This window comes from Rattus rattus, chromosome 16 (genome assembly GCF_011064425.1).
Source record: "Rattus rattus isolate New Zealand chromosome 16, Rrattus_CSIRO_v1, whole genome shotgun sequence".
Taxonomy (NCBI): domain Eukaryota; kingdom Metazoa; phylum Chordata; class Mammalia; order Rodentia; family Muridae; genus Rattus; species Rattus rattus.
The window spans coordinates 41511191-41524569 of NC_046169.1; the positions used below are offsets into that span (position 1 = coordinate 41511191).

A 13379-nucleotide genomic window follows, 5' to 3' on the forward strand; every position below is an offset into this window, starting at 1 on the left:
CAAACAAGCAAAAGAAGAAAACACACACACACACACACACACACACACACACACACACACACACACACAAAGACTATACTGAGGTCAAAAGAAAAGCAGCAGCCTGTTCCTCGTGAGGGATCTGTCAGGGGTGAGACCATGTCCCCCGTTGCCCCACCCCAACCCCGGTCACCGATGGCACACCCTAGGTTTCAAGGGCTCCACTGGCTTGTGCAAAGTCTGTCACAGGTACATGACACAATGGAGGTTTGAGCCTCGGGCTGACTGACAGAGGACAGCGTCCGTGGGATGGAATAGGAAGGGAATTTCATGCTCAGGAAGGAAGGACGGTTTCTGTCCACCCTGTCACACAGCCCAGTCCAGGGCAGAGGAGAGCTGTCATAGCTTGTCTCCTCTGCCAACCCATTCCCACCACACTGTCATTCAGCAGTCCATGAACATCTACCATGTGTCAGGAACTGAGCTGGGCCTGTGAGGGGAGCCAAAGCACCCTTTCTTCATCTGTTAGTGTCCACTCTGCCCTCCACCCCCAACCCTGGATCCTTTCTGAAGCATCAAATGTCACCGTAAATGGGAATGGCATGGAGCTCGCCTGGCCTATATCCCAGGGACTCTACTCATTAGCTGTGCGTCCTTGAGCAAGTAGCTTAATGTCTCTGAGCATTAAGCCTATTAGAATTTTTGACTCCTTTGCAAAGTGAGTAGTTGTTATTTGTCCAGCAAATGCTTTACGAAGTCAAGCAGAGCGACAAAGAATGGCCTCAAATCCCAGCACTTGGAAAATTCAAACAGATTCACAGCTCAAAGCCAGTCTGGGTGACAAAGGGAGACCCCCTTTCTCAAGTTTTTAAGAATTAAATGAATAGGAATTAATATTTGCTGAGAACATACTACAAATCATGCCATCCGGCACTGGGAGCCACCAGGACCTACTGTCATCACAGCCAAGAGCCCAAGCTGTTGTGAGATGTGTTTTGCAGAGAAATTCTTAGAGGGCAGCAAGCAAAGGGCTGTGTCCCTGCTTGAGAAGATGTGTGAAGAACTCAGAGATGGCGGTGAGTGGCTGAGGCACACTGATCGGAACTCTTGCCTAGGGCATGCTCAAAGCCCCGGGGTTCCATCCCCAGCACGTGTGGAATCTCAGGAGCTGGAGGGAGGCAGATCAGGAGTTCACGGTCATCTTTGCCTACACAGTGAATTTGAGACCAGCCTGGACTGCATGAGACCTTGTCTTCAAAAGAAAAGGGGTGAAGAACTCTCGGAGAGCGGACTCTCAGGACATAGGGGGGGGAGCCAGGAGGACTCTCTGTCCTCTGAAGAAGAGACCAGCTCTATAACATAACTGGTCGGATCTGCCTGCTTGTGCATTTCTGCTCCTTTGACCCCGGGGGAGAAACCGGGGTTCCTGTGTATCTTCAATCCTCTTCAAGGTCCTTCAGATCAACTCCCAAACACCACGTTAAAACAGACCCTCCCTTTGACACCCCCCCAGACCGAATCCCCACATCTCTTCTCTGCTGTGATCTGACAGCCGTGCAGCTCCTGTGGGCCACAGATCATTTGCGGCATCACCTTGCCGTATTATTTTAGCGTAAAAGTGTTTTACGGCTCTGGTTAGAAGAAGATTCCAGAGACACAAATGTACAGAGGACTAGAACAAATCACCTTTATATCCCATGGTCTCAATCTACCCCTGCGGGTCACTCACAGGAATGGGCCAGGCAGGGCATCTGCTAGCACACTTCTTCAAGCTCTGGGATTCGTAAACAGTGTCTGAGAACGCAGGGTTGGGTGGCTCTGTGAGAACCCAACGTGTGCGGGGGAGATGCGCTCTGGCTCTGGCTTTGAATCTGAGGATGAAGGCGGAGATGCACAGCCTCATCCACAAGCCAGTTCAAATCTCCAAAGCTTCCCCTAGGATTCACTCCCAGAACTCTTTTCTGGGTCAGGGTGTTCCGACATGGTTTTAAAAGCTTTTTTTTTGCTGAATTGCACCTCAGGAAATGGTCACGATCCTCCTGGTGAGATCCTCGTGAATAAGTAAAATTATGCCTACAGCCCACACTGCTGTTTTATTGATCTGTTTCAGCCGGCCGTTGGTTGGGTAAAGTAGAACACAACCGGAGTTTCTTCCATTCTTACACTCCACGCGTAGTCCTAAATTGCATGCTTCTCCCCTGAGCTGCTTCGGTCTGCCCTTGGGAATGATTTCATAACTGAAAGTCTAGGCATCGAGCCAGGGGGATGGTTTGGTGACTTAACACACTTACTGCCAAGTCCCCAAGACCCACATGGTGGAAGGTAAGAGTTGATTCCTGTGAGCTGTCCTCTGGCCTCCACACAGGCGTTGTGATGAGCACACACATGCACACACACACACACGAGTGAATAATGTGAATTTTTTTAATGAATGTCTAGGCACAATCAGCACCACAGAACAGTCTTAAATTGAGGTCCCCCCTTGCAGCAACAGAGTGGCATTGGCAGATGGAGGCATGGAGGGGGTTAACAGGACAGTGACCCCTTCGTGTGTTCCCAGCTCCACCGTGGCTAAAGGGCTTGAGTGCAATCAGGGGAGACCAATCCCACCACTCCTCTCTGTTCTTCCCTCACCTCCTGGCATGTCACTTTCTGCACCCAGCCCCGTGTGGAGGAGCAGTGCACAATGCCACCATCGGCCGAGTTCTGTCCCCCAGTTACCCGGGAAACACCAATGGCAGCCAGCTCTGTGTGTGGACCATCGAGGCTCCAGAGGGCCAGAAGCTTCACTTGCATCTTGAAAGGCTACTGCTGCATGAGAAAGACAGGTGAGCTGGCCGCACCGACTGCCCCTCCTCAGCATAGAGAGAGTGGAGTGTGTAACCTGGGTGTGGCTGAAGCCCTGGGGAAGTTGATAAAGATCTTATGGCCCTCTGCTTCTGGTCAGTATACTGAGGCACTCTGTGGGAAAGGCGTCTTCCTGAGCCACCTAGGAAGAGAGGGAAGAAGGAGATGGGAAACATACACAAACATACACACCCTCACACATGTCCACACACAGGTACACATGCATTCACACACACCTGCATGCACACATTCATGGGTGCACACATAGCCCATACATCCACACACAGAGACATGCATACATCCACACATGCATGCATACATACATGCATGCATACACACATACAGGCACAATGCACACACACATGCACACATGTACACACTCATACCCTGAATGCACATATTCATGTTTGCACACACCTCCATACATCCACATACCCAGCAATGCATGCACACACATGCATGCATATACACATACAGGCACACATGAATATGCACACACATGCACCCTGCATCACACATTCATGCGTGCACACACACATCCACATACCCAGGGATGCGCGCGCACACACACACACACACACACCTGCATGCACATATTCATGCATGCATGCACACACATGCCTGCGTACATACTTACAGGCACACATGCACATGCACATACATACACACAGGCATGCATGCATACACCTGCAGGCACACATTCATGCCTGCACACACACACACACACAAACACACACACACACGCACATGCATGCACACATACATGCCCACATATGCACATATAGGCCCACATGCACATGCACAAACATGCACACACATGCACACACATGCATGCACACACACACACACATACCCACACACCCACACATCCACCCAAGCATGCATGCACACACACATGCACACATACACACATACAGGCACACATGCACATGCACTCACATGTATGTGCACTCACATGCATGAACACACACACACACACACACACACACACACACATACTGCCTGGGACTTGCTCTCAGGCATCTCTTCCCTGAGTGGAATGAGAAGGTGCATATATTGAGCACCCCTCTGCACAAAGCCATGATTAGGCTCCATGGAGAACAATTACAATACACACAGCACTGTCCTGGGAAGACAGGAGGCAGGGATGGAGAAACTCCCCTGGAAAGAGTTAGGCAGGCCGGGTGGCAGACCTCTTCCTGCATCGTGGGACACTGCGTGACTGCACATTGCTGCCCAAGCCCCACCTCTCAGCGCAGAGCCACCCATGACACGGTAACTACTCCTGGTACCCCTTACTCACCATGACCCACCCTGCACCCCGAGAGACTCAGAACAAGCAGGCGGTTTCCATTTCTGTGAGGGGTGAGGAGGACCGAAGGGGCAGGATTTGAGTTCAGAGGGAGATCCCGGTGAGCATCCCACACACACCCTCTCCACTCTGGCCCGGTGTCACCGACCCAGGAAGACATTTCAGCATCCCTCTGCCTTTCCTCTACCTAGGATGGTTGTCTACAGTGGACGGACAAACACGTCGGCCCTCCTGTACGACTCACTCCGAACAGAGAGCGTGCCCTTCGAGGGCCTGCTGAGCGAGGGTAGCAATATCCGCATCGAGTTCACCTCTGACCAGGGCCAGGCAGCCTCCGCCTTCAACATTCGCTTTGAGGGTGAGAGGTCCCCTCCTTGTCAGGTCCGGGGACAGGAAAAGTGGGTGAGGGCTGAACCAGGGCCTGGGATGGGGAATGTGCTCAGCGTGAGGGACCCAGACTGACCCACGATTTCCAAGACAAGCTTTCAGTTTTATTGTATTGATATCAACTTCCTTCTAAGCAGCTCTCGTGCTGGTGCCTGGTCCTGTCTTCCCTTTCTCTTTCATTCATTCATTCATTCCTTTCTTTTGAGAGGCTGTCTTAAGTGCAGATCTCATGCAGCCCAGGCTGGCCTCAAACTCAACAAGCTGACCAAGATGACCTTGAACTTCTGGTCCTCCTGCTTTTCCCTTTCAAGTACCAAGATCACACATATGAACCACCTTGTCCGACTCCTGCAGCACCGGGGATCAAACCTGAGGTTTCCTGAATGCTAGGCAAAACTCAACAGTGGAGCCCTATTTCCATCCCTTCCCCACTTCCCCTTTGGATTTTTGAGGCAGGCCATCTCTAATATTCCAGGCTGGCCTTGAACTCACAACCTCCCATCTCAGACTCACTGTCGAAGGACTCGTACCTGTGCACCACTACACCAGGCTTTTGTGTGTGCTCCCTGTGTGACTCTCACCACACAGAGATGTGGAACTGTTGTTTCTGCTCACAGGGGAGAAGCCAGGGGTAGCTGGAACCTCACTTACAATGTGTCTGCAGTGGCTGCCAGCCTGCCTCGGAGCCCTCCTCTGCCCACCTCAAGCAATGCCTCTGGGGGTCTAGCCTCCTTCCAGGAATAGGTTCTCTGACCCAGACAGACCATGGTGTTCTGTGGACCCTAGGGACTGTAGCTTAGGCTTTCCTGGAAGTGGGTGGTCCCATTGAGGGACAGACATTGTGCATCCAACAGCAGGACCCAGAGTGCTGGCATGGACAGAATGTAGGGTCCCAGTTAGACGGTCCTATCTGCATCATACACAAAAAACACAAGGTCGGAGGATCCAGGTGCCTGGCCCAGGTCAGAAGCATTCTGCTCTGGAGCAGGGTCGCCTCAGAAGCCCAGGCTGGCCTGGAAAGTAGTGTAGCCCAGGCTGGACTTGAACAGTGACCTGCCTGTCTTAGGCTCTCTAGAGCTAGGATTACAGACGTGAGTTTCCATGCTCTGAAGTACCTTGCCTTTATGAGATGTCTAAGCCACAGGGCTGTCTTTTACCTCATCTGTCCACTAACCCTCTCTGTGTCCCAACCTCAGCCTTTGAGAAAGGTCACTGCTACGAACCCTACATCCAAAATGGGAATTTCACCACATCGGACCCCACCTATAACATCGGTACCATTGTGGAGTTCACCTGCGACCCCGGCCACTCTCTGGAACAGGGCCCAGCTGTCATTGAGTGCGTGAATGTGCGGGACCCATACTGGAATGACACGGAGCCTCTATGCAGAGGTGAGCCACCACCTTCCCCAAGGACAGATTGCCCAGAGCCTGGACCCAAGCAAAGAACAAGACCCCAGCCTAGAAGGGGTAGTCACATTACACACTGATTTCAGGATGAGACCTTTTCCAGACCATTGGTTCTCTGGGTCTGGTTGCTGCTGGTTTTGAGAGTAATCAGAAAATGGCACACCTTTCTGCAGGCTCAGGACCTGCAGTGCACAGCAGCTGTGACAGGTGAGCCCTGAAAGGGTGTCAGCTCCTACAGACCCATCCTGTTTCACATTCTGCTGCAGTGCATAACCCAGCCAACAGCACGTGGCATGGTGACATGGGTGACCGTCACTGTTGATCACGACTGGGCACGCTGCTGAGAGCTGCATGTCCCGTGTGACAATACCCTCTCTATAGCCACATTCGGTAGACACCAGCCCCATTCATGATGAGGAATCAGACATGGAGAGAGCACACCCAAGAGCATTGTAGGGTCAGTGGAAGAAACAGTGGGCTTAGCTTCCCTGTGCTCAGAGCCTGGACAATATCGGCTGTGACAACCTTTCCCCTACACTGGCTCCCTAGGTCTTGTATCCAAGGCCACTGAACCCTGGCATGTGGAGGAGTGAAGGTTGCCCTCACTCCTGGCAACTACCTGGCAGTTGGCGAGATGTCATTGCCTTGCCCTGGTGAGGGATTGGCCCCTGAACTAAATGTGCTCCGTGAAGAGAGAAGAATGTGTTGAGGCTTCCACCTCTGCCATGCTGAGGGCTTGCCAAGTCAGCAAACACTGGGATTGAGAGGCTAGCCGCTGCATCCCTGCTGCTGATCCAGGCTAAACCTTTCAGAGACTGGAGCCCGGTCACCACCTGAGCACTCACTGGGGCCAGGCAAGGTGCTGCAAGCTGGCGTGGTGGCCTCAGTCATGATCCGTCATGAGCCAGCATTTCCTGACCTCTCAGAGGAGGAATCTGATGCAATCAGACCATATACGCACCTCATCCAAATCTGGCAGAGCAGTGGGAGCTAGTGGGAAGTGGGGGCTATCCTTGATGGGGAAGACAATGCCAACCTCCGCCCTCTCGGAGCTGCAGGTGGGGCCAGTAGCCTTTTTTCAGCACATGTACAGACACGTGCACACACGTACATGCACACATAGACACATAGACACATATGAATGCACACTCACGTAAATGCACACATGCACACATAGACACATATGCTGCCCCACCACTCCACCCCATGCCACACAGGGACCTGCAGATGCCAATCTCACTCCTACCCCCACCCCCTGCAAACTCCTAACCACTATGCTGTGTTGGCTTCCTCACAAGGGTGTCCTCTTGTCTGTCTGTTGCAGCCATGTGTGGTGGGGAGCTCTCTGCTGTGGCTGGGGTGGTGCTGTCTCCAAACTGGCCAGAGCCCTATGCAGAAGGTGAAGACTGTGTGTGGAAAATCCACGTTGGGGAGGAGAAGCGGATCTTCCTGGACATTCAGTTGTGAGTGTCTGAGGCGCCTTTCACCCAGGCCCACTGCAGCAGGCAGATAGGGGAGGAGCTGACTTTGGCTTTTATTGTTCCCGCCAGGATTAACTGAGCATCTAGTACATGCCAGGGAGCTGCAGAGCCCTGGGGTTGCTACAGCAACACAACAAGCAACTCTCACTAATTCCTTCTGCTAAAGAGACTGATGTCCAGGGAGGGCATACACAGATAAGCACACTCAGTTGACCTCAGTTGGTCACAGCCACTGGGGATTTGACAAGAAGGAGGGGAAGGAGGGTTTCCATAGCAGAGTTCAGTGTACAGATGTGCAAGGGTCCCTTTATTTTATGTTCAATACTAGGTACTTACATATCTATCGTGAGTGGAGGCTGGGGTGTGATCGTCACGGCATGTGTGGGACAACCAGGGGACAGCTTGTGGGGGTCAGTTCTGTCCCTCTACCTGTGGGTCCCAGGAATCAAACTGGGCTGTGAGGTTTGGCAACAGGTGCTCTTGTGCGCTGAGCCATCTTGCCAGCCTCCAGGTTTTGAAAGACCAAATGGCCAGTGTGGGCAGGAGTGAAAGGTGCTGGGCTGTGAACCCCCGCTATACTACAGTTTGTTTTTCCTTATCTGCCTTCCGATGCTAAGTAAAGATTTTCCTGTCAGTCATGGGCAGGGGGTTCTCGCCTTACTATGCCTTTCTCAGGTTTAATACAGACCTTGGATGACAACTTGGTGACTGGGAAGTGTTTGCTGAATGGGGACAGCTGCCCTAGGCTGCTTCCCACGTCCCCTGGGCATAACCACAGTGTGCTCACCCAGAATACCTCCCAGCTCCCCAGGAGGGGAACCCTGAGCTCGGAGTGAAGGTTCTGGCTCTGGGCTCTTATGTCTGATGTTGTCACCCTGCCCGGAGGGCAGCTTCCAAGGACTGCTGGGGGCGGGGGAGGCAGCTGAGGCTCCATGGGCGGGCAAAGAGAGCAGCAGCCTCTGGTGGCCTCTCAGCCACTCCACCTGTAAGATGGAGACAGGGACAGATGGTGGTGTCTGGAGATAAAAAGGTTTTCTGGAATACCCAGGTGGCTGGGAAGAGGCCAGAAGCAGGAGTCCAAGGGCCTCTGACTCTCCAAGCAGCAGACGGGACCCACAGGCCTAGTAGCCATCTTTGGAGTATATATTCGTTGTATGAAATGATGGTGTCTGTGGTGCAATTTCACCAGATCCATCCCCACCCTGCCTTCCCCCCATCATCACCCTCCAACTCTTTCAGTCCCCTCAAACAATTTCCCTTATCTTAAAAAGAAAAAATCCAGTTTTGTTTTGTTTTTGTTTTTGTTTTTGTTTTTTTTTTTTGCATCTGGGAGAAAATGTGTCATTTGTCTGAGTCTGGCTATCTTGTTCAATTACAATGGTCTCCAATTCCACCTAATCTCATGCAAATGGCATAATTTTGTTTTTCTTTGTGTCTGAACACAACTTGCTACACAGACACCGCCACGTTCTCCTCACCCATGCATCTGCCCGCAGATGCCTGCGCTAGCCACGTCACTTGGCCGTTGTGAGTTGCCATAGGCCTACATGTGTCTGCTCCCAGTGAAAGGCTGACTTACTTCCTGTGGAGACTGCCCTGAGAGCTGCTTGTGGTCTTACTCTCTACCTTCAGGTTCCGGAGACCCCCTCCCCCACACGCCAATTGCCAACAAGATATCCTAGTGCGGACCCCCTCCTGCCATGACAAAGTGTTGCCAGAGTCCGTGTCAGTCTGTGTTGTCATTCATGTTCTCGACAGCAGCCACGCAGACTCTGGCGAAATGAACTTCTAATTTGTCTGTCCTTTTTGACTAAGGGCGCGCTGCACACTTTCTCATCTTTATGGGTCTGTGTTGGCTTTTAGGAACCTGTCTGTCCGGTTCATTTGCTCATTGATTTATAGGGTGATTGGAGACTGTTTACTTTTTCATGGTCTCTGCAGACAGTAGCTATCAATCCTTTGATGTGGGGTTGGCAATTGTCACTCCAAGCTGTCATTTCTTAGCCCTGCTGGTAGCTTCTCTTGCTTTCGAATTCCCTGCAGTCTCGTCTCTTGATTCTTGCTGCTGCTGAGCAGTTGGACTCCCTCGGAAATCCCTCTGTATGCCGGTATCTTGGAGTGTTTCCTTGAATTTCCTCTAACGGTTGTAATTTCCGGTATTAAAGTGACTTTTTTTGATCCATGTCGAATGCATTTTTTTGGAGAGCGGAACAGATCCGTGTCTGCTATGTTACAGTTTCCCTGGCACCGTCTGTTGAAAAATTCTCTCTCTCTCTCTCTCTCTCTCTCTCTCTCTCTCTCTCTCTCTCTCTCTCTCCTCCAGTGTCTGATTTGGGCACCCTGTCAAAAATCACATGGCTGTCACTGTGTGGGTTCACTTCTGGGTCCTCTATTTTTTCCGTCAGGTCTATGAGAAAGGGCCAGTCACGGAGGTCATCTTGGGGCTTCTCTGAACTGAAGCTTCAGAGAGAAAACTCCATTCTAAAGCGGTGTGGGGTCTGGGAAGACATCTCGGCCAGGCTTGCCTCACAATCATGAGGACCTGAGTTCAAAGCTCCTGCACTCATGTAAATAACAGATGGGTGTGGCAGCTCTCCTGTGACCCTAGTACTAGGGAAAGAGAGATGGGGCTCCCCAGGCAAGCTGACTAGCCAGTGAGAGTCTGCTTCCGTATATAAGGTGGAATAAGACACTGGACATCAATCCCTGTCTTCTACATGCACACACATACATGGGCATGTGCACCCATGGAACATGCATGCACAAGGACGTGCACACGAGTTGTTGCCTCCTGCTCTTGTGAGGAGTTACAAACATACAGTTCTGCTTATGGGAACACCGACCCATGGAACAAGCTTGGGCAAACTCCCTAAGCTGCCTCAGAGAAGGATTGACTCCTAGGTTCTTGTTTCTAAGGGTTCTTGTCCCACCCAGCATCAAGCTCCACCCAGTCAGTTGTTGAGGATAACCCCCACCCCGATTTCTGCTTATCTTGGCCTCCTCTCTTTGCAAGCCTCCCACGTGTGCAGTTTTGCCCCGCATCAAACCATCCACCTCCGTGGGCGCCTCATTTGGCTAAGGGTGGAGGGAAAATGGAATCTCTCTCATCTGCCCTGCTGCGCACCAAACACTCAATTAACCTTCAGCTTAGCACCAGATCGGTTTTGTGTCCATCTCAAAGCCCGCGCATGACAGAGAGACTCAAACCATCAACTCAGAGTCCTTCCCCACAGTCAAGCCAGGGCAGCAGCATCAGGTAGAGAATCGCAAAGAACTGGTGCCCTCTCTCCTTGTTACACAGGCAGATGAACCGCGTGTTGGCACCCCAGTTTCCCTCCTCAAAGCATTTTGGGGCTACTCTGTACAGATGTTAGAAAGGAGCTCAGGGGAGAAGGGACCCCCAGCCCTGTAGGGCCAGACAGTGATGGCAGGCAGGGAGAGACACTAGTGGGGCATCCCAGAGACAGAGATCGAGGGCTGAGGGAAGCCTCAGTTGGCTGTGGTCAAGCTTCTGTGGGTCTCTAGTGTGTGAACCCTTCCCTCTGACTGGATCTTTCCTCACACCTCCTAATAGAGAAAGTTCTATCACCAAGGAGCTGGGCAGGCAGCTCCGTGGGGAAGGTGCTTGCTGCTCGAGATCTGAGTTCAAGACCGAAGCAGTTACATAAAGCCAGGTGTGGTACCACGCTTCTGTAATCCCACTGCAAGACGGGAGGCAGAGACATACCAGTTATCTGGGCTGTGCCCACAATCTTCTCAGCTCCTCGGAAGGTCGCTCCTCTGCCACACACAGCTGGACTTCCAGGCTTCAGCTAGCCCCATTCCATCGCTGCTGCTCTTGGTGGTCATCCCATGGTACTGGCATCTCCAAAAATGCTTGGTCCCTGCTGCAACTGGGCTGTGCCTCACCAACAGCCTCGCCGAGGCTCTCTTCAGGGATTCCAAACCTGCCACACAGTGCCAAGCCTCAGCTGCTCTCCAGGACCCTTTCACACCTTCAAAACCAGCACCGCCTGGGTGACTCTTCCAGCACCAAGTTCAGCTGCCGGCACAAGGTACAACATCGGCAGCTTCTGGAACACAGCTTCTGTGTGCTGACCCTGAGGAAACAATTCCCGGGAGATTTCACCTCAGTGATGCTGGCCTCTTCTCATTGACAACCGATTCTTCACCCGCAGCTGAGCAGCATCCACCATCCCATTGAAGCAAAGGTTTAACTTTATTTTTTCTTATCTCATGTTAATCAAGCTCCAGCTAGCCAGACACCACAGGTTCCTCGTACAAAACATGCACTAAAGTCTCGGCTCCCCTCTTAAACCTCACAAGCCAGGCCTTCTCCGTCTATACTGCCCTTAACCGTCTCATCTTCCAAGCTCCTACAGGACAGCTCACTGAGCTCCCAACACTCGATGGCTTTCCCAGTTCAAAGTTCCAAAGTCCTTCCTCAACTCGTCCCATAACACATGGTCAGGTCCGTCACAGCAATACCCCATTCTCCTGGTGCCAATTTCCGTCTTGGGGTTTCTACTGCTGGGATGAAACACCAGGACCAAAGCAACTTGTGGTGAAAAGGTTTACTTGACCCACACTTCCATATCATTGTTCATCACTGAAAGAAGTCAGGACGGGAACTCAAGCAAGGCAGGAACTCAAGGGAGGCAGGAGCTGATGCAGAGGCCATGGAGGGTGCTGCTCACTGGCTTGAACTTCATGACTTGCTCAGCCTGCTTTCTTATAGAACCCAGAACCACCAGCCCAGGGATGGACACGCCCACAATGGGTGGGGCCTACCCACCCCATCAATCACTAATTAAGAAAATGCTCTACAGGCTCGCATACAGCCTAATTGTATGGAGGAGTTTTCTCAAGCGAGGTTCTTTCCTTTTGGAAAACTTTTAGCTTGTGTCATAAAACCAGCCAGCACAAGGAATAAGAAAACTCTCCATGGGTACCTGGCTAGAGCTCACCTGTATGACATGAGGGTAAAGAACCTAGCTGTATGTTGCCTGTGTCCTGAGAAGTTGAGTAAGGCTGGCCAGAATCAAGCTTCTAGGCACGGCCGAGGCTCTTGGTTACCCTCTGGGTCTGCAGTGAGAAAGAGCCTAAGTTGAATAGAATGACAGGAAGCTCATGAGGTTTGGGGCTGTTGAAAGGATCAGGCCTTTGAGAAACCACTAACTCCATACAGGATAACAGGACAGGCACTGGGAGGGAAGAGCCCACGTGAAGGCTCCCACTTGTGAGCGAATGAAAGCCTTTTTAAATAAGCCTGAAGTAAAAATGGCCTGAAAAGATTCCTTGTGGTGAAGGGAACCCTGGAGACTTGTACCAGGATTCCTGACAGCAGTCCTGCCATACGAGGTAGGATCAGAGAGAGTCTCTGCAAAGAGGGCCCAAGAGGCCAATGCATGAAGCTATGAAGATGAGGAAGCCTGATCATGATTGCAGGATACCAGAAGGGCCAAGACCATGGGGACATCCACCAAGGAAAGGTGCAGACACAGAGAAGAGGCAGACCAAGAGAGGATGTGGGAGCTGCAGGTGGGAGAACTGGAGGAGAGGGGGACACCTACGTGTTTATTCCATCCTGAGCCCCAGATGCATGACAGACATGAAGCTGAAGGGTTTGGGGTTTCCCCGACTAGGCTTCTGTCTTACTCTGGTCTGATCTTTTCCTGCCGTGCCTTCGTTCCTGCTATTTGGAATGACACATCCACTCTGCCATTGTGTGGTAGACCCACAGAATTTGCCTTTTGACTTGAGGGAGTCACAGCTAAAGGACTGTTTAAAGGCCATTGGTGACTTTGGACGTTGGGTTGCGTGCATTTAGAGCAGAGATGACCATGGACCGATATATGGGCGTCAGGGATGGAATGCTGTGGTGTTGTTGTGAGATGGCTTCCGCAGATCTGCGAATTCGATTACCTAGTTCCCAACTAGGTAGATATTGTGGAACCTTTAGGA

General features: G+C 51.8%; 1 protein-coding gene across 3 annotated transcripts in view; it reads left to right on the forward strand.

The window, feature by feature from the left end:
• Sez6l (seizure related 6 homolog like) overlaps positions 1-13379 on the forward strand; it is a 157366-nt gene that overhangs the window by 109936 nt on the left and 34051 nt on the right. For all 3 annotated transcript variants that reach the window (XM_032887244.1, XM_032887242.1, XM_032887243.1), the window contains exons 6-9: positions 2642-2807; positions 4330-4496; positions 5722-5916; positions 7259-7397. In XM_032887244.1, the coding sequence (XP_032743135.1) occupies positions 2642-2807; positions 4330-4496; positions 5722-5916; positions 7259-7397 (667 nt within the window). The remainder of the gene's footprint in view (positions 1-2641; positions 2808-4329; positions 4497-5721; positions 5917-7258; positions 7398-13379) is intronic.